We start from the raw sequence: 22,257 nt of genomic DNA, 5'->3' as shown, positions 1-22,257 counted from the left end.
ATTATTTCAGTTTCTTTTCAGTACTTAAGATTTGTACCTTTACTTTGTAGCTTAGTACTTTTAGTTAATGTTAGGCATTTTCTTTAGTACTTCACTCTTGTGCCTTTGTTGGATTTTATATCCTTGATACAATTACCTTGATTTTTTGTATTGGTTAAGTGTTGGACATGCAAATGATACTTTGTGTTGAGCTTGTTAGTTTGCATGTTCGTATGTTCATTCACTGTGTGAATGTTCATTATGATCACTATTTTATAGTGATTGTTCCTGTTTGGTCAAGTCATGCTTTATTGCTTTAATCTTTACTACTTGATCACATTGTGCTTACTCCATATGCATTTCAAGATTTTTGCTTACAATGATCGTCTTGTGTTGCTATTTTCAGGGATACTTGTTTGTATGGTTCAAGAACTTCTCAGTTTCTAGAATTAGGATGTGAGTGAGTTTTGGCAACTATTTCCAACTAATATGTTAAGTTTAGAGTCTGTTTTAGGATTTTTTCATGGAAAAGCCAAAGGGGGAGATTATAAAGTTGAATTTATTCAATTATGTGTTAGCTTTATTCCGTACCAAATTTGTTTGCAATTTAGCAATTAGATACCTTGTATTTAGGTGGGAATTATGTAAAGGTAGTGTGTGAGAGAGTGTGAAGAAAGCTCAAGAAATGTGCACTCAAGAAGGGCCTTGCGACTGGATCTAGCGACTGGCTCACGACTAGTAAGTCGCCAAAGGTGGCACCCGTGTGAAGCATGCAAGGGAGCTGAAGGGTCACACTAGCTGTAGCACTACAGGACAAAACTTCCAATCTAGCCAGGTAATTAGGTCACAACTCAAACTCGCGACTCATTCCAATTGCGAACCCGAGTCGCCAGAATGCCCTGTTTGTTACAAAATGACTTTTCGCATTCCTCACTCACCCTACAATATATACCCTTATACTCACAAAATTAGAGAGTTTCCAAAAAGAATTTTGAGAGAGAAACCCTAGAGAAAAACAAGATTGACTCATCCACAATCGTCATCTTTTGATTCTCCAAATTCCTCTACTCTCATCCTCTCCATTAACATATCCTTGAGAGGTATATTTAGCAAAATTCTTATCTCATCATACCCATATCAGTGAGGAGGTATTTTGGTGCTTGGGAAATAGTTCAGAATGGACCAATTCATTTTAGTTGATGCAATGGACGATTGCGGGATCCAGTAAGCTACAGAAGACAAGGTTTGGCGTAGCCCTGTTGGAGCAAAAAGCTTGGAGGGCTTAAGTGCACTGGGTAGATTAGGCTTTGAGGGTCTTTTGCTATTCATGTATCACAACTATATTTTCTAGTGAACTATTGACCGCTTAGAGGGTGGCGGAGAGGTTTTTTGCCAATTACTTCGGTTTCCTTTTCGATAACACATCGCCGTGTTATCTTGGTATTTGCATCTTTCTTCCCTTTCTCTTCACCTTTTAATTACTGCTGCGTTGGTTATTAATTATGATTTAGAATGTGTTACCAATTTGGTTATAACTTATATTTCATTTTCCGCATATATATTGTTTGAATATAAGCTTGGTTGGTATTTTTAACTTAGAGGTCTAAGCGTTCATAGGTATTTTACACATTATTTGAAATTTCAAATTTTAAACAGCAGGTTATTACAGGATGTTATTGATAACCCAAAAAAAGGGAAAAAAAAAAAATAGTGGTGGATTCAAATAGAAAACAAGAAGTAACTTAACACTTAGGATTTGTTATGAAAAATGTTGTAAATGTACGACTTCTCAAAAATGAAAAAGAAAAAAGGGCAATACACAAAAAAATTTACAACATTTTTCACAATAGTTGAGTTAGAACATTTGTACTAGTTCTTATCTAGGTCTACCACTAACATAATTCTTTCACTTACCACTATCAATCTACCGCATCAACAAGTGTAAAAGGTTTTGTCAAATTTTTTTGTGTTTATAAACTTTTTATAAAAAATAAAATAAAATTTACAAGGTTTTTTTTTTTTTTTTGAGAATGAAATAAAATTTACAAGGTTGATGTTAATTAGAAGTAATTTTGCATGTAAAAAGATAATCAATTTTCACTTTAATCCCTAAATAACTCAAACCTCTCCTACAAGATAACTAATTAAGAGTAATGATGTAATACTATGGATGCCAAAACAAATCACCGACTTTACTTTTTCACATCTTACTCGCTTATTTTTGATTGGGCCAACACTAAAATAGAGGGAACAAAAACTCTCTGTATCTACAAATAATCATTGGATTCTCCATTCCATCCACTCTTCTCGCGAAAAATCTTTCCAGCAGACAAAAAATATGTGTCACTTAAAAGCAAGATCATGTTTCAAATAGCTTGTATGTCCAATAGAATGTGATTCTCTATCAACAATTCCATTCCACAAAACCGATTTGATTATTGAGTATCTTGTCAGCTAAAGCATTTTCTCATACTGTCACTGTTTTTTGCATCAATCTGCAGTCTTCTAAATGGCAAAGTTCTGCAGCAAGGCACAGGCACTTGGGGAGATAGGATTGTTGAGTAACAAAAAACAGCTAACCAGGCTTCTGCAGTGTGGGCCACAGCATTTAATCCTCTACCAACATGACAAAATTGAAAATGATTAAAGGGAATCATTGAAGTCTATGATTACGGAAATGAAATCCCAGTTGGCTTGAAAGAGATTGTTGATGGATGAGATGACAACTAGGGAGTGTCCTTCAAAGATCAGAGTCTTCAAATTCACACGAATTTCTTCTTTAATGGCTAGGAGGGGCTGCTTTTGATTCAGCCCGTTTGGAGTTCCCCAGGGTCTCTGAGGCAAGTCATTAATTAGTTTTCATAATTTTATAGACCTTTAACTCTTTTCCCAAAAATTGTTCATACTTTTTGTAAATCTTCTATAAATAATGAATAACACTTTCTCTACATGTATCAACCACTTCTGTTTTTGTTACCATTTTCAATGACTATTTCAACAACTGTGAAAATACTGTATAAAAGGTTATGCATGTATAGTACTTCTGTTGGTCATCCATTCATTACAAATAATTGAAATGATATCCCAAAAGTTATTTCATAATTTACCAATACTATATGTCTTCCAATTTTTTAAGATTTTTTTATGCCCAGCGAAAAAAAAAAAAAAACGCAGCGCTCTTTTTTAATGTATGTATAGATGACTTTTATATATATATATATATATATATTTTTTTTTTTTTATGATTTAATAATTAAAGTCTTAATGGTAAACGTGGTATTACACAAATCACTTATGAATAGCCATGCAATATCTATAAAGGGTCTCTTGGACTCTTTTTTCAACGCACAAAGAAATCAATTTGAAAATAGTAATTCAGGATGAAGTTTTTTCTTTTAAAACACATTCTATATAAAAGATTCTTTTGGTTGAAACCATTTTTGGCGCGTGGTAATCTTTTGTTTTGTTTTTTGTTTTGTTTTGTTTTTTTTTTTTTTTGAGAAACAAACACACACACAAGTTAGAGGGAAAAATGTTCTAGCACAAAAGTACACTACAACTCCACTCAAAAGTCATGATAACTTTTAAGAGAGTATGAGACAAGTTAGATTACACACAATAAACTCTCTTAAGCATTATGAGACAATTACTTCTTATTTTTTGAAAAAAAAAAGTCCTAGCAGATAAATGCATCTCTCAATCATTTCCTTTCCATATATAAATGTAAGGTCCATATTGGTCCCTTTTAATCATCGGGCCCGCTTCAATTATTGCAGAAGTACCACTGTATCAATCAACTTATACACCTGTAACAAAATCTTGAAGGAATTTGGTTATAAATAAGAACGAAAAATAGTGTTACAATAAATAAAATAAATGATTTTTTTTTCTTTTTTGAGTTTAGAAGGTATAAATCACTTGAGTTCAGTGCATACATGACTCAAACGTAACATATGTTTAAAATTAACTATATTTCAACATCATATTAATTCTAGAAAATCCTAATCCTAAAAGAAAGAAAAAAATTATCTTATGACACAGTCTTATATGATATTTCTCTCGCAATATATATTGCAAGAGAGATATCTTATAAGACCGTCTCATGAGATATTTCCTCAAGAGGAGGGCTTGCGACATAAGGATCTATTAAATTGTGAAGTGTGCAAGTGAGGTGTCATCTACTCAATAATTTGCATTGTAAAGGTTGGTGTAAGGATTTATTTTTATAATTATTATTATTACTACTATTTGTAAGTCAAGGAAGCACTAGAATAATGTCTCACATCTCCAAGTAATGATTTGAGGTGAAATCATGATTTCAAGTGCTGATTTCATTGGAGTCAGGATTTCCACTACCCTTTAAATCATAAATAATTTCTAAATTGGGACAAATTATTAGTGGTTCAATATTCTTACTTGAAGTCTTAACATGAGAGAGAGAGAGAGAGAGAGAGCAAAAATATTTATGATCTAAGGGCATCAAATAAGAGTTCATTTTTTTTTTTTTTTGTCAATTAAGTTACAAAACTCTTGGTGTTCAAAATCTTGGTTTTTTTTTTTAATGACCAATTCTCTCTCTCCCTCTCTCTTTTTTCTTTTTCCTTTTTTAATATTAAGTAGTGGAATTTATTAAATAAACTAGACCATTTTACTTATAGAAAACTGTTCCAAAAGTACAAGCAGGAATATAAGAAGTATTAAACAAACAAAATTCATACACAAAGAGTAAAATTTAGGTACAATTTTGAAAGATTAAGATCAGGTGCAATACAAATTACAAATCAATATAATAGTTTTACATTTTCCCGAAACAAAAATTCCTGGATCTGTCTCTACCCAAGACATATTGTTGACTCAAACCAAACTCATCTCTGTCTTTGAATGATTGAGATTAAGTGCAATATCTGATGCGATTGAAATGAACGGTTGAGATTGAAAACTACAAAAAGCAACTTTTAATTTCAACCATTAAATAAAAAATATTGAAAAGAAGTAAAAAGTTAAAATAAAAATAAAAATAAAAATTTGTGAAAGAAATGGGGTAATTACATGGTGCAATTGCATTTAATCTCAATCCGTCTCTAGACCTCCTTTTATAGTCAACAATCTTCGTCTTGTACTCTTTGTGGCCACCTCTGAGGTGCCACCACTGATCTGCCAAAAACAGTGCCATAACAGAAAGGTTTCAAATCTGTGGCCGCAATACCAAGGTTTAAAACTCATTACCATGAAACGACAGCGGCATACATCACTTGTTGGCACTGAGTTAACTCAGCTGTGATACGCCATCAACTCGCAAGACTTGATGACTCAGTTGTTTCATTCATACAGGGGTTTGCTACTTGGCTGACGTACCTGGTCAGAAAACTAGCTATTTGCAAACATTGGTGTCTCCACATAATTCATGCAAATGTGGACACGTGAATATGTCATGTAGCATATGTGGTTCACAAATGTGGCAAGTGAGTTAACATATATGGAGGGAAATTGGTAACTTAAAAAAGATTATTAAAAAAAAAAAAAATTTTCATCAAAAGATGTGGTCATGTAAGCCCTCGTCATATAGCTTGTCATATCTATAAAGTTTTAAATCTCTAGAAAACGTAGTTTTTTTAACCTAATTTATTAGTCAAGTTTTTAAGTTAATTATCCAGATCTAAGTTAAACATTTATTACAACTATAGTGCACAGTAAAAATCTAAATATCACAAGACGTAATGACCTAGAAAAACTAATAAAACAACTCATTTCAAAATAAAAAATCTAGGGAGAATGATCATAAGAGAACAATCCACTATATCAAATTGAGATTTGCTGTAAAAAATACAAATTCATAGTAAATCTAACTGCAGTTATCAAACTAAGCTCTGAACCCCTCAAACTTCTTTGATGTGGATTTGTTCTCACATGAACCTCTAGCTCACGCTTTAGATCTTTCACATAGACCTCCAGTCTAGATCATAAACATAGACTACCTTTGAAGGTTTAGATCCAACACCTTTGATGATTGGTATGCAGCAACTTCAGATTTACTGATTATAATAATGTGTAGATAGAATTCTGGTAGTGACTTTAAAATGAGAAGGCACAAAACCTTTTAAATCTCAAAAGAGAAACTCTAGAGTCTCTTCAAAACATGCCTTAGGGTTTCTTTTTAATACTTTATGAAATAAATCTAAAACCTAATCACTTATTGGGCTCACAGTTTACCAATTGTTCTAAAATTTTAGAAATTAACAATATCAGAGTTGTAATTTTATGCAATATATTGATACAAGATCTTATGTACCAAAGTAACTTTGGCATGGCAGCCAAATGACTAGCTTCATCATAAATGTCATGTCAATAGTACAAGATCTTGCCATGTTAGTCGGATTGCATAGATCTCACACCAAGCTGTACATTCAAGACATTCCAAACTCAAGATTTTTATCTTTAGTTTAGTGGTGTAAGATATATTATAACCCAAACCAATTGTAAGCCCATATATTTTTAGAAGAAATAACTTAATAATGGGTTAGTCCATGGCTAATCTAGGTTTAGTAAAGTATTTTCTAGTATATGAATTCTATATTGGGTTCATTGTAAACTAAAGTGCTTAATAGAATTGGTAGTTGTCAATGACGTTCACATCATGAACATAGGTCATCATACCAAAAACGTAAACTTTCATGTATGCTCTCTCTTTTATGTTTTTGCTCATCATTCAATCATCACACACAATCACACAATTTTAACAAGATTAATGGTGAAAACCATAATAACTTATTCCTTGATTTATTTGTTTGAATAAAAGGAGAAATTAAAAAAAGAAAAAAGCAATAAAAGAAATGTTGATGATAAATTGCTAGATTTATTTCTTTCTTTTATACGAGAGTGACATCTTTGATGTGATTACTTGTGACATTAAATTCAAGCTTTCCCCTTTCCTAAAGTTTCAGAAGCACATCAATCATATTGTCAGGTCAAAATGGACCAATACTACTGTTGGCTGAAATTTTTATCAATCTACCATCTTTTTAATACTCAAGTTTGGGAAACTCGAGTTTTCTATGTAACTCGAGTTTCAGGAACTCGAGTTCTATAAAAATAGCTACCGTGGCATCCACTGAAGTATATTTTTTTAATTAAAAATGCCATGTGGAATAGGTGCCACCACGGCACATTTTTAAGGAACTCAATTTTTTGGAACTTGAGTTACATGTAAAATTCAATTTTCATGAACTCGAGTTACAAAACAAGTGTAGATTACTAAATAGCAAATAGTGGTAGATTGTTAAATAGTGCTATATGGCCATTTTGGCCCATATCATCATAATCACTTTCTTCACATTTTCTTTTTCTAGCTGAAGTGGCACTTCTTTTTTTCTTATGATCGCTGATTATATCATTGAGAATTTTTGTCTATTTTTCTGGACAATTTCATTATCACCTATGGCACACATATTTTGAGAGAACAATAGCATATATTTTTATTGCTAAAATAATAAATTACAGGTAATATATATATATATAGACACACAAGAACGGTATATTCTTGGGATAAATTAATCCTCACAGAAAATTCTGCAAACTAAATCTATTCAGACAAATTAGGGAGAGACAATAATACACATGAGAAAACAAATTAATATTCAATTGGTTTCTCCTAAAACTAGATATCCAATTGCTCTCCAAATATCCTCCTCAAAGCCATTATAGACAATCAGGGGAAACTCTAGATCTTGAAGAAAAACGCTGGTACTCAAAAGCCAAGAGTAGGAGCAAAACAACTGATTCAAGTTAGGGTTTTTGTAAATTAAAATCAGATTTACATTAATTAATGTATAATTTTTCTAATGAAGATGCCCAATCATATTTTATAATTGCGAGGTTCTAGTCGGTCTTGCAATCACGTCTTAGCTTCTTAAGAGCTCAACTTTGCCCTGTTTCTTTTAGAGTGGAGCTAAAGGCCCAATCCTGTTTATAGTATCACGGAGTCGGGACGGAAGCCAGGTCTAACTGGCACAAGAGAACTACAGTGTTTCCAATGCCAAAGAACAAGCACAATCATACTCTCAAACTAAAATACTACATATCAAAACCTAATTTTATTCACACAAGAAAGAGAATTTTTTTTTTTGGTAAACATGGAATTATCATAAACTAAGAAACACTGGCAGCAGCACCAATAGTACAAAGTCTAGAGCGGCATACGCCCAACATATCATCATACAGAAATTGCAAAATAACAGGGGGAGGGGAGACAAAAACAGAGGATAAATTTATAGAAGCAGAGCCCAGTTTAGCTAAGGCGTCTGCACAAAAATTTGCTTCTCTGTAGCAATGCACTAGTTTAACTTGAGGCAGCCGCATCAGCAACTCCCTGCAATCATCAACAAGACCGGATAAATCTCCCTTAGTTTGGACATTGCTAGACACTAAAGAAATTGCTGCGGAAGCATCAAGTTCAACCTCCACAGCAAGAATTCCCCTATCTAAACACAGCCCCAGCCCCTCCCTCAAAGCCCACAACTCCGCGGCGATACTAGAGCTAGAACTGATGGACTTAGCAAAGCCCACAATCCACTGCCCGGCGCAATCTCTAAGTAAACCTCCACACCCTGCCAGTCCACAAGAGCTTACAACCGAACCATCAGTATTAAGTTTATGCCAACCAACAGCTGGTTTCAGCCACTGGACCTGCCGCAAAAGACTCTCCTTCCCCGTGTCAAGCTCCAAAACACAATACATGAGCTCACGAGTTAGCATTTCCACCACCTGTACCAGATTTGGGTTGAAGGACTGATGTCTGAAAGCCTTATTGTTCCTTTGCAGCCACAAATTCCACAAGCCCAGTAAAAAGAAGTTACACCAGCCGTAATACTTACCATGAGCCTTAGAAGAGTCTAAGGCATTCTTTTTTATCCAAGTCACAAGATCATCCGAGAAAGACTGTTTCAGACTAATAGGATAGCTAGATTGCACCCAAAATTTTTTTGCTATTGGGCATTCCCTCAGAACATGAATAATGCTCTCATCCAATTCTGTGCAGTTATCACAGCCACCTAAGTCGCCAATACCACGATAAGCCAAAATGGCTTTCACAGGTAGGCTCATGTGCAGGCATTTCCACAGGAACATTTTAATCTTGGGCAAAGATTGGAGTTTCCAAATCCATTTGCCATGAAAATCTGGAGTCTCAAGGTTATCATCAATTGCCAATAGGTACGCATTTTTTGGGTCAAACTCCCCATTTAAGTTGGAAATCCAACTCCTATGATCCTCCCTCTCAGCAAATCTTCTAAGAGGGATGGCTCTCACTGCCTTCAGAATGCAGTTAGGAAAGACAAAAGATAAATTTGTCAAATCCCAGCCAATCTCTGTAGTCACCTCCTGTATGCACACCTCACTCTCTCCTAGGTTCAGAGGACCTTCAATGAGGGACCTGATGGTGCCAATATTCAACCACTTATCATTCCAGAAGTTAAGTTGGCTATTACAACCCACAGACCACTTAGGGCCCTTCTCACAGATGCTTTTACCAATTTTCACTGCTTTCCAAGTTCTAGAATGAGCCTTTTGCTTACTAGCCTGCCCAGACATATACTTTTTCCTCAATACATCAGCCCAACCTCCATTGCTTGAATTTTCCATTCGCCAACACAATTTAGCAGCCAGAGTTAAGTTTCTCCCTCTTGCTTCCTGAATGCCCAAACCCCCTTGGCACTTAGGTTTAGTAACTTTTCCCCATCCAACCATATGCAGCTTTTTATGTTCTTCCGTCGATCCCCACACAAAATTCCTACTAACCTTGTCAAGATTATTCAGAATTCGAGTAGGGAGCATGCACCCTTGCATCACATAGGCAGGGATTGCTGAGAGGACCGATTGGGCAATCACTACCCTACCAGCCATTAACAGTAAGTTAGTTTTCTAGCCTTGTAGCTTATTTTGCACCCTTTCCACCACAAAGTTAAAATCATGCGATGTTGACCCTGGATGTTTCATCGGGAAGCCCAAGTACTTACCAAGATTTGGGGTCGAGTGAATGCCAAGCACCCCACACATTTCCTCTCTAGCTTCAAGACTGATATTTGGGGAGAAGTAAACTTTAGATTTACTTAGGCTGACTTTTTGACCCGATAACTCACAGAAGGTATCCAAAGTCTCCCTCACACTAGCACAATTCCGCAGATCAGCTTTTGCAAATAGAACAAGGTCATCGGCAAAGAAGAGATAAGAAAAAGCTTGCCCACCTCTTGAAGCCCGAACAGGATCCCACAGGTTTTCCTCACATCTTCGAGAAATAAGGAAGCCAAGCACTTCCATACACATGATGAATAAATACGGTGAGAGAGGATCCCCTTGCCTAATACCCCTTGAAGGATGAAAGGGCTCAAGTTTGCCGCCATTAAGAAGTATAGATATCGACGAACTAGACATGCAACTCATAATAAGTTTGATAAGAGAGGAGGGCAGCCTGTAAAGCTCCAAAACATCTCTAATAAAATGCCACTCAAGCCTATCATAAGCTTTCTCCAAGTCTATTTTGATGGCCATAAACCCCGTTTTCCCCTTCTTGAGCGTCATTGCATGAATAAGCTCTTAGCGATGATCATATTATCCAACCCCAACCTTCCTGGAACAAAGGCGGTTTGGAGGGGAGAGATAAGAGTAGGCAAAAAAGGGCGGAGTCTTTTGACTATGATCTTGGTGACCACTTTGTATACTGTGTTACATAGGCTTATAGAACGAAAGGAAGCCAGACAATCAGCCCCTGGAATTTTTGGGATGAGGGTAATAAGGGTCTCATTTAGGTGCGGAGGCATGGTGGAGCTTTGAAAAACCTCAAACACTTCATTCACCACCGAGGTACCGACTTGTTGCCAGTAAGCTTGGAAGAACCCCGCATGAATCCCATCAGGCCCAGGGGCTTTAAGCGGCTTAAGACTCTCTAGACCCTCCTTAACTTCAAGTCTGGTCAGGTTTGCACATAAAGTGTCTGCATCTTCATTCCCAAGGAAACAAGGCCAAATGTTCAAGCTCCACCTCATTCTAGGGACACTAGTAACACTAGTAGAGAAGATCTCTATGAAACCGCTTCTAATCAACTCAGCAATATCACTCTCACCTTGAACCCAATTACCAAGGCTATCCTTGAGGCATAGGATTTTGTTTCTTCTTCTTCGAATCAAGGCCGAGGTATGGAAGAATCTTGTATTTCTATCGCCTTGTATAAGCCAATTGTACCTTGACTTAACAGACCAGAACTCCTCCTCGTATTGAAGAACTTCGAAATACTCCTTTCTAAGATTACATTCCAGGTTTAAAAGGTGACTATTCGGTCCATCAGCAATTCTAGATTGAATTCCTTTAAGTCTAGCCTCTATTCTTTTTTCCTATGGAAGATATCTCCAAAGACTTCTCTATTCCAAACCTTGACATCAGCTGTGAACTTTTCCACATTTAATTTCAAAGGTCCATCTTCAGTCCAAGAGTCATTAACAACATTTGGAAATAAAGGATGAGACATCCACATGGGCTGGAATCGAAACGGCCTGCATAAATTGGAAGGGCCATGATCATCCAACTTAAGCAACACTGGGCAATGATCAGAATGAGTGCGGGCCAAATGGTGAACTGCAGCCTCTGGATGCAGACTTCTCCATTCAGAATTTGCAAACCCTCTATCCAACCTCTCTTGGATGAAGTGACCTTCCTCCCTTTTATTGATCCAAGTGAACCGAGGCCCATGGAAGCCCAAATCCACCATACCACAAGTGTCCAAACAGTCCTTGAACATTTGAACTCTTCTAGGATTTAGAGGGTTACCTCCCAACTTGTCCCCGCTAGATAATAATTCATTAAAGTCACCCAGCATAAGCCAGGGTAATTCATGCATGGGAGCAATAGAAGCTAAATTATTCCACAGCAATTTCCTTTCCTTTAGTCTAGGGCTAGCATAGATTGAAGAAAGTAACCAGGAGGAATTAAGAGCACGTACCTTAACCACCACGTGAATTTCCTGTTCCGTTTTTGCTAGTTGCGTAACTTTAACAGCATTAGACTTCCAAAGCACCCAGATACCACCTGAGTAACCAATAGTGTCCGCATGTAAAGCTCCATCAAAAGGGAGCCTAGCAGTAATATCCTTTGCCCTCTCTCCACCAACACGTGTTTCCGTAACAATCACAATTGAGGGAGAGTGGGTATCGATCAAATTCTTCAGAGTGACATAAAAACGAGGGTTCAAAGCCCCCCTACAATTCCATAGAATAATATTCATAGGGACAGAAATAGGGGGAATACCGCACAACTTCATGCAGATTCTGAGCTTCCATCTTGCTCAGCAATCTCCATCCTAACTCCCTCAGAGACCTCCTGGAGGAGTCCACTCCCTGTGCAAGGAGCACCATGTGCTCTAATATTCCCATCTGAGTCTCCCTTGATGAAATCAGAAGATTTGACACCTCCATAGATACTTCGGCCTGAATTAGACTCTTGGAAATTTCGTTTCCCTAACAACTCATTACCCCCAACTTGGTCATCCAAATTTTCCTTACCTCGCCCTCTTCCTCCAGAACCACGTCTTTCAAGCTTAACTCTAGAGATCGCGGCGACAGCGCTCTCCACCCGAAAATCTGAGCTTCCCCTTTTGTCGGTTTGTCTGATGAAAATATCCACCAGGGGCAAGCCCATTCCATCCACGCCGGATCTGTCACTGGAAGCCACCCCTTCAGATTGCTTACTGGTGTTAGAGGGAAGATGTGTTGCCATGCTTTCATCTCGTCCAAGTCGTACCATCCCCAGATCATTGTGGGACTTGCTTTTATTTGTGCCAGCATGTTTGGTGATACCACCATGATTTTTCCCTTTCGAAATATTGCCTATTCTTGCTTGCTCTGACCTCCCATCTTTTCCATCTCCCTTCACGCAAAACACCGAGCCTAGTGGAGGGGATGAGCCACTCGCACCACCAAAACTCAGACCACCCGCACCAGAAATGTTGGGCGAAGAAACGTGCTTGGGGTTGAACTCAGCACCAAAGGAAAAAATATGAGGGCTGTCAGTTTTATGAGAAGGAGCTTCTTGAGTTGATTGGAGCTTCTGATCCATTAAAAGGGGAGTATGCTTTTTTCTTTCTCTAATCGAGGATGGACTAGGAGACACCCTGCAGCCCGCCTCCATACTACCTTCATCAGACCCATGCCTATGACTTAAGGTTGGCTTATCACGTGACTTGTAAGCCTACCTATTAAAAGCCTCAAAATTCCTAGAATACCCTTTACCCGGTCCCACATCCACTTCTTGAATAGGCTTACGCTGCCCCTCGGACTTAGCTGCTGCTTTCTTCCTCTTAACAAGCAACCAAGGGCCATATGCTTCCTGTCCATCACCTTTCAAATCAGGATCCACCTTTCCCGCCTCATTTGAAATGTCACCAACCTCACCACCAGGTTCAAAAGTATCGGCAGCAGCAGCAGTCTCCTCCACCACCGTAGCTGGAGACTTTTCCTTGATTGTAAAAGGGCACCCTTCCCGCCGATGTCCCACCCGACCACAGGAGAAACAAAGCGTGCTAATACCCTCATATCGGACTTCTTGGACAACCCCTTCAAGGAGAATGGACGTGATCAGCGGCTTATCCAAGTTAACTTGGATGCAAATTCTCGCAAACTGGCCCCTCGCCTCAGACGCCGTATTTGAATCCACCCTCAAGACCGGTCCAATGGCATTACCAATTTTCCTGAGCACCCCAGGGTCGTAATATTCAAAAAGAAGCTCGGGTAGCCTAATCCACACTGCCACCGTGTTACACACTACAAGAGCAGGCTTGAAGTTAGGTTCCCACGCTCTAACCGTCAAGAAGTGTCCGCTGACAAACCATGGACCTCCTTTAATGACGTTCTTATAATCCTCAACCAGTCCGAATTTCATGAGGAAGAAATCCCGACCCAGATCGACACAGTCAAGTCGCCCAACTGGCTTCCATAAACTCACTACCTTCGAGTGAAGATAATGAAAACCCACCGACCGTCCAAAAACCTTAACGATCAGCACATGGGTCCATCGAGACCTAATGGATTTCCTTGTGTCCGGAGTCAGGTTGACAGCCACCATGCCATTTACCAGCTCACCCATATCCACCGAAGGTGTGGACAGATCCATCTCATGGCTATCCAGATTGAAAGCCTGAGCGAATGCGCCAGGTATCTCACCGACGAGCTTATCTTTGTAGGACGGAGGTGAGCCAAACTCCGAGGCCCCCTTCGCATCCTTAGCCTTCTTGTTGCTTCGATGTAGCTCAGTTTCTTCTTCCTTGGACTTATCTGCTTGAGAGAACTCACACTCCATTCCAAGCTATTAGGTGGAATTCTGGTACACAAGAAAGAGAATTGGTACCTTTTAAATACATATAATCATTTGTAACATGGGGTATTATACATTTATATCCCTATTATTCACTGTCTTCCAATTAAAAAGAAGCCCAAGGAGTGGCAATTACAAACAAATCATTCCTTCTCCTATAGGTAAATCCCAGAGACTCGGACATATCAAGCTCTTCAAGTTTGATGTCATTTGGGAGTTTCCAATTGAAGTGAAATAGTAATTGAGAAAGAACAAGTTCAACAATTGCAAGAGCAAATGACATGCCAGGACATATCCTCCTACCACCTCCAAATGGAATAAATTCATAGTTGGTCCCTTTAAAATCAATAGAAGAACCATGGAATCTCTCTGGCCAAAAGCAATCAGCATCAATCCAACATTCAGGATCTCTCCCTATAGCCCATATATTTATGATTACTTTTGTGTTGCTTGGTATCTCATACCCATTAATTTCACATTTTTCTCTTGATTCTCTTGAAACCAAGGCACCAGGCGGATGTAGTCGTAGTGTTTCTTTCACAACTAATTTCAAGTAATCTAGTTTATGAACGTATGTCTCATCAAGATTCCTTCTCCCTTGTAGAACTTGTCGCACTTCGGTTTGTGCCTTCTCCATCACTCTAGGGTTTCTCAATAATTCTGACATTGCCCATTCTATTGTCGAAGCTGAAGTCTCATTTGCTGCTGAGAAGATGTCCTGAAAAGTAACTCTATTTGCAATCAGATGGTGTATTCATTTTTAATATTAAACAGAATAAACTAGCTTGATAATTACTTAGAGAATGTTTTTCATAGTATCTTACACATTTTTCTTCCAAATTCTTAAAGATGTTGATTTCTTTTTGTGCACATGAAATTAATATCGAGAGATAAATTGTTTATGACACAAAATCCTCCATTGTATTTGTTTCAAATAGTCCACTCTAAAAACTATTTTCTAGTGTGTGTGTGTATATATATATATATAAATATATATATCAAACAAAAGCAATTACAAATCGCCAAAAGATGTTAGCCCATCTCAGTCTTTGGGTTGAAGAATTTCAAGGGAAATATATGAGATGTGAAGCGCTATTGCAAGCAGAAGTCATTTATCATCAACTTGAATTCGAATCCCACATGCACAAAAACCAATTAATACACACACATTAATTGTAGATATATATATATATATATAATTTTTGGCTGTCAAAGCTATGGGTCAAGCTATTTAGTAGAAGTGTAGTTGTATATATTGTCTAACAATTTCACTTTAAAATATTGCAAATAAGCATATAAACTAAATTAACTAAAATGAAAAATAAAAGAAAACAAGAACATGTCTTAGTCTGTGTAGTAAAACAATATGTCTGATAACCCTTATATAATGGATTTTTTTTTTTTTTTTTTTTTTTTTAAAGAATTTTTGTATAACGTTGCTCATTTAATAATTAAGAAAAAAAAATATATAAAAAAATAAATTGATCGATCTTATTTGCATACCTCAGTAACAGCTTTGATGTGGTTACTTGTGACACGAACGTCAAGCTCACCCGTCTCCTGAAGTTTGATAAGCACATCAACTAGGTCATCATCATCGTCATCATCACCTGGTTCATGGTTATTGGTTGAAGTGGCACTTCTTTTCATCTTATGCTCGTTCACTATTTCATCAAGAATCCTATCTAACTGTTTTTGTATTTTCTCCAAGGCAGACTTCATTCCAGTAAGGAAGCCAAGGAACTTTAGTGAAGGGAACAAATCAGGTAAGTCAAAGCCTCCACCTAGAGTAAACATTTCCTTGATTAATGATATGAATTCTTTTTCGTATTTGCACTTCTTCCCAATGGCTGCCCTGGAAGCTATACAATTTGTTGAGGAAAAGATCTTCTCACTGAGATTGATTGGAACTCCCTCTGACAACGAAATGGATTTAACAAGATTATTTACCTCTTCTTCTCTAATTCTGCTAAATGACTGGACTCGCTTGGCACTCAGGAGCTTTGAGACACAAATCTTTCGCATTTGTCTCCAATAATCACCATAGGGAGCAAAGACTATACCTGAATTATCATAGGACATAACTTGAACAGCAAGAATGATTGGCCGATTTGCCAAAGCAGTATCGTGCGTCTTCAGCACTTCTTCAACTACTTTTGGAGATGAAATGATTATAGCCAAGACCTCACCCAGTTGTAGTTGCATAATAGGTCCATGTTTCTGGGCTAAGTCTCTTAAAGATCGATGTGGAAGGGAGAAAACTAGCTGGTGCAAATTCCCTATAAGAGGTAGTTTCCATGGCCCTGGTGGCAACTTTTGCACTTGGCCTTTGGCTTTAGATCTCTTCCAGTAAATAACCAGTATAAACAAGAAGAAGAGCCAAGTAAAAAGTGGAAAGGGGAAAGCTTGGAGCATTGGGGACGAGTACCGAAAATCTTATTCTAAGGCAAAGGTTTTGTATTCATGAATCAAAAAGATGCAAGGAACAATATATTGCCCCTAGCTCGGTTCTTTGCATTTACGGAGGCTAAACACGCTAGTGGTTTTAGGCTTTTAGCTTTATAATTAACAGTAGGTGGATTCTGTATTTGAATATGTTCGATCTAAATTATTGGTGCTAGAGGCCAAATTAAACATCTATTGTTTGCTACAGTTATAAATAACCCAATAACGTGTGTCTTTATTTATTTATTTATTTATTTTTTAATGGTTAAATAGAGATTCCGGTGTGAACTTATGATCCCACACCAAATAACAGTAATTAGTAATATTATGTGTATTATCGAGTTTTTAATAGGACTATCATTATAAGCACAACACATTTATTGAAGTACTACTATTCAAACCACTTAATTTCTGCCAAATTTCATATAAAGCGATAAGAGAATTTCTTCTACCAAACCACACCCTACAATGGTAATAAAGTGTGTTTTTAGTGCTTTATTTGTTAAAGGGTTTGTGTTACATTGATTGTATTTTACTGCAACCCTAAAATGATAATCTCATCTAACTAAATAAGATCTCAATTATTAGCTAAGAAATTCTACAACTAACACCATGACTTGTCTAATCTATTTCTAAGGCTAGAACCATAACCATTTATACAATTTTTGTCACAACTCAATATGTGACGAGTTGTAAGTTATGCAAATGTGAACTCACATAAATATATATTTTTTTTTCCATCACTCATGACTCACTACATGACGAGTGGTAAAGTTTATGATCATATTAGCATTTTTGGTTACCTATCTCAAAAGTCACTTGTTTCAGTAAAGACTTTTGCGCGTGTAGAGAATAGTTTATAACTGTGGCATGGTGGGCTACCGTCTTAATTACAAGGCACTTTATTTCAAAAAATAAAAAATTTTGCTCTCTTTCCTCAAAAAAAAAAAAATAATAATAATAATAATAAAAAATAAAAAATTTTGCTTTTGTTGGACATCAATCAATAAGGAAAATGGTTGGATGTGACCACCATTAGGATTAGGGTTGGTCTGTCATTATCTTGTGACAAAATCCCTTTTGTATTGGGTTGTATTTTTTTTTTTGGTTCTTTTTGCAGCGGCGGCTCTAACTAGCATGTGAAAACTAAGAAGGGTAACCTAGTAGATAACCAGTTATCAAATTTTTCATCCTTCTACATCAGGTAGGTGCAGACATTTTTTAATTCTGAGATAAGAACAAACATTTTACTTCTTCTGAGCTTGCCAAATTTGACTCTCAAACACTATCTGATTTCATATTTTTTGGAATGCATATTCTTTTTCTTCATATGTAGTTTGGTGGTAGCATTCAATGGCTTGCCTACCCTCTTTATTTTTCTTGTCTGTTATCTTAGTAGAAGCTCTCTATATAAAAGCATGTTATTGCCTACCCTTTTTTTTTTTTCTTTCTTTCTTTCTTTTTTCTTTTTTTTTTCTTTTTTTTTTTTCTTGTATTGGGTTGTTGTGGCTTTTTTGTTCTTTTTGCGGCGGCGGCTCTAAACTAGCATGTGACAATTCAAGTAGGGCGGCTAACAATTCAGGTAGATGATCAATTACCAAAATTTCCATCATTCCAACCATTGATTGGCGGATGCAGACATTTTTGAACTTTGAAATAAGAACAAACTTTTTTATTCTTCTGAGCTTGCCAAATTTTACTCTTATACACTATTTGTTTTCATAATTTTTGTAACCCATAGTTTGGATGATGCTGCTATGAATGTTTTTCATATTTAAGGTTGAAATTCTTGAAGGCTTTAGGGCTTGATTATGCTTGTGGTGTCTTCCAAGATGTCTTGGTGTCTAGAAATGCCTTAGGAAGACTTCTATTTATATGAGTTCAGGGGTGGGTGAGTGACAAGTGATGGAGTTTAATTGGTGACACATGTCACAGCCTAATTGGAGGAGCTTTAAGACTTTTTTTTCCAACACACATGGCATCATTTGATTGGTTGAAATGTCTTACTTTTCAAGATGACACATGATAGCAATCGATTGGATCGCTTGTGTCATTACTTACACACGTCGACATGTGGCCTAAATCATTGCTTACACATGCCAACGTGTGATTGTTTTTTGAATATTTTTTATGCTTTACCACTTGGCAAATCTCTGTTGGTTTCTGAATGGCGATAGTGGAAACTTCTAGCAATACGCGACACTTTATAATTGGTTGTACTTTGTAAACTTGGTAGTATGATATGTCAACAAGTGACCCATACCAATTGTAGGTCAATATACTTGTAGAACAAGGATATTAACCTTAGATTAGTCTATGGTTAGCCTACAGTTAGTCAAGTATTCTTTGGTATATAAACCTTACATTAGGTTCACTATAACATAAGTGTGCTTAATATATTTTGTAGCTGTCAATGGCTTTCTTATTGTGGACATAGGCCGTTAAGCTAAATTACTTAAACTTTTATATGTACTTTCTCTTTCATGTTTCCGCTCATCATTCAATCACTATACATAATCACACAACAACTTTCTCAGATATCAAGAAAGTCATGCAGGTAGGCCTTTGCTGTTTGAGCTACATTTTCACGACTCTTCAGAAATTCAGACACCTCGCATTCATAATTGACAAGGGAAGAACGGACTGCACGTACATTTTCACGTAGACACCATTATATGCTGGGGTAGATCCAAATTATATGTTGGGGTAGATCCAAAGTTAGATGCGTGTTCTTGGTATAGATCACTCTATGTTGGAGTTGATCCAAATTATAACAACCTTTTTTGCTAAAGAAACAAAATTAATAATAACATATATAAGGAAAACGACATAACTGAGAAAATAGATATCCAGTACCTTCCAAAAATCCACCTCAAAGCCATCCGAAAAAAGAAAAAATTTGACTTCTATTAAAAATTTGGGACCTATGAGAAAAGGAGACATCACTTTGGGTCATAATGAACCAAAATATGGTGATCTAATAGTCGCCAAAGTTAAAAAATTACTGTATTTTTCAATATCGATCCTCTGTTCTATTTTTTTTTTTTTTTCATTTTTTATATTTTTCAAATGTAAATTTCACCTTCAAATTCCAATTCTATTCATGATTATTATTCACTATATATTCAATTTCTTATATGGTTGGTATTAGGTCTTATTTAATGTTCATGCAATTATGTATAATTTAGTTGAGAAAATTAAAGTTAATGATCTCCCATTCTTTTAATTTGTAAAGTTGTGATTTACAATTATGTTTTGTTAGCTTTTATTTCGTGTAAAATTTTATTGTATTTTTATTCAATCATTTTCTTGTATTTTTGTGGGATTTAATGTAAAGGTTGAATGTGAGAGTTTGGTGAAGAAACACTCAAGACAATGAAGTTCGCAACTGGTTCACCACTAGCTCTCGAGTAGACACCTGTAAAAGGCCACGTGAGAAGCACATGCTAGAAGCAAAAAGGACTTGTGCCAAGCTGCATTTTGTGAGTCACTTGACAACTCAAGCCTAGTCATAAGTGACCCGCGAAACTCTCTGCCTAAAGCTTTTTGAAATGTGTTTTTCTTATTCCTTTACCAACATTATATAAACCCTCATTACCCACAAAATCATAAGGAGTCTTTTCAAGAAAATTTTAAGAGAGAAACCCTAGCAATACACTTAAGAGTTAGAGATTGTAAACCCACAATTGTCGACACAAATTCTCTTAGTTTTCCTCTACTCCTACCTCTTTAATTACAAATCCTTGAGACGTTCTTAGCCCAAGCACTTACCTCAACCAATCAGAGAGTTGAAAGAAGTTTTGGTGCGTATAGGAAGCATTTAGACATGGCAAAATGGGTCAGACCCGTTTGACCCGACCCGTTTGACCCGCAACCCGTTTGACCCGCGACCCGTTTGACCCGCAACCCGTTTGACCCGTTTAAAAATGACCCGTTTTGACCCGTGACCCGTTTTGACCCGCGACCCGATTAACCCGACCCGAACCCGACCCGACCCGCCCGTTTTTCCACGTCTACCAACGTTGAGTAGATTGAGATTGAGGTGTAATTCTTATAAGATATTTACTTATTCTTCTTCACTTAATATGTTATATACTCCATTATAGTTTGTTATTCTTTACTTGCCACCTTCATTTTCTCTTCCTACTTTAAACATATCAAAAATTATACCAAGATTAGCTTCTAGAAAGCTGGAATAAGAGTTGCACCAAATTTAGGTATCAAGTGTTTAGTTCTACCAACGTTGAGTAGATTGAGATTGAGGTGTAATTCTTATAAGATATTTACTTATTCTTCTTCACTTAATATGTTATATACTCCATTATAGTTTGTTATTCTTTACTTGCCACCTTCATTTTCTCTTCCTACTTTAAACATATCAAAAATTATACCAAGATTAGCTTCTAGAAAGCTGGAATAAGAGTTGCACCAAATTTAGGTATCAAGTGTTTAGTGGTAATTGGTAAGTGGTAATAGTATCACCAATGAAAATCTAATCACAGTTAAGGAACTTAGAAACAATTGACAAATTGCATCTATTTCCCCAAAAAAAAAAAAAACTTGTTTGAAAAATACGGGTCAACTCGACCCGTCCCGTGACCCGTTTGACCCGCGACCCGATTGACCCGACCCGAACCTGACCCGACCCGCCCGTTTTGCCATGTCTAGAAGCATTAGAAGAAGCCATTGATTGGAGGATGCAATTTGGAGCTAATTGCAAGATCTAGATACCTAGTGAAGACATAGCTCAATGAAGCTCGTTAGTAGCTAGAACTTAGAGGGTTCAAATACATTGGATAGATTAGGCCTGAAGGGTCTTTTTGATATTTGTATACTCCAACTTTATTCACTAATGGATCATTTCGACTTGGAGGGTTCAGAGAGGTTTTTCGCCGAGTTCTTCAGTTTCCTCTCTGATAACACGTCTTGGTGTTATCTTGTATTTGCATCTCTCGTCTCATACTCTTTATGCTTTACTTTAATTGTTTATTGTATATGCTTATGCCTTAAAGAGTTGTTCTGGTTAATTGCACCTTGAATACTCTTTTTTCGCACTTAGTGAAGTAGGTTAAAAGCTATTAAGTCGTAGTTTAAAATTGGAGTTCTAAACAAGTTATAGTGTTTTCACACTATTTGAGATTTCAATTAATATCAAAGTAGGTATACTTGTCAAATTTAATTATCCTCGTGTAATCCTAGACCCCGTTTGAGATGGATAGATCTCAATCCCTCAACGCCCCTCCCCTTTTTGATGGGAGTAATTACTCGTTTTGGAAAGTACGCATGCATGCTTTCCTATGTGCCATTGATGTGACTGTTTAGGACTCCATTGAGAATGGTTAGGTGAGACCGACAACACCCAAGCACCGAGTGGTATAAGGTCATTACTGCTTTGGCAAATGCCAATAGCAAAGCTATTAATGCAATTTTCTATGGTGTTTCAACTGACGAATTCCATAGGATCTCTGATGTGAAGACAGC

The 22,257-nt window shown here is 36.8% G+C and overlaps 3 protein-coding genes across 3 annotated transcripts in view; 1 reads left to right on the top strand and 2 right to left on the bottom strand.

Moving 5' to 3' along the window:
• Positions 1-439, top strand: part of LOC112038507 (probable glutathione S-transferase) — a 6,078-nt gene extending 5,639 nt beyond the window's left edge. Inside the window, exon 2 of the mRNA XM_065768536.1 lies at positions 386-439. Coding sequence (XP_065624608.1) covers positions 386-439 — 54 coding nt within the window. The remainder of the gene's footprint in view (positions 1-385) is intronic.
• A 12,770-nt stretch (positions 440-13,209) lies between these two features.
• Positions 13,210-14,316, bottom strand: LOC112005271 (uncharacterized). The gene has a single exon (XM_024037517.1). It carries the CDS (start codon positions 14,314-14,316, stop codon positions 13,210-13,212), a length of 1,107 nt encoding a protein of 368 aa, XP_023893285.1.
• Positions 14,317-14,384: 68 nt separating this feature from the next.
• LOC112005282 (desmethyl-deoxy-podophyllotoxin synthase-like) lies at positions 14,385-16,875 on the bottom strand. The gene is made up of 2 exons (XM_024037525.2): positions 15,835-16,875; positions 14,385-15,049 (listed from the first exon to the last, which is right to left on the bottom strand). Exons 1-2 carry the CDS (start codon positions 16,744-16,746, stop codon positions 14,438-14,440), a joined length of 1,524 nt encoding a protein of 507 aa, XP_023893293.1. The 5' UTR covers positions 16,747-16,875; the 3' UTR covers positions 14,385-14,437.
• Between the last annotated feature and the right edge of the window lie 5,382 nt (positions 16,876-22,257).

Source organism: Quercus suber, unplaced genomic scaffold (genome assembly GCF_002906115.3).
Source record: "Quercus suber isolate HL8 unplaced genomic scaffold, Cork oak 2.0 scaffold_956, whole genome shotgun sequence".
Classification (NCBI taxonomy): domain Eukaryota; kingdom Viridiplantae; phylum Streptophyta; class Magnoliopsida; order Fagales; family Fagaceae; genus Quercus; species Quercus suber.
This window is presented reverse-complemented; position numbering and strand designations above follow the sequence as displayed.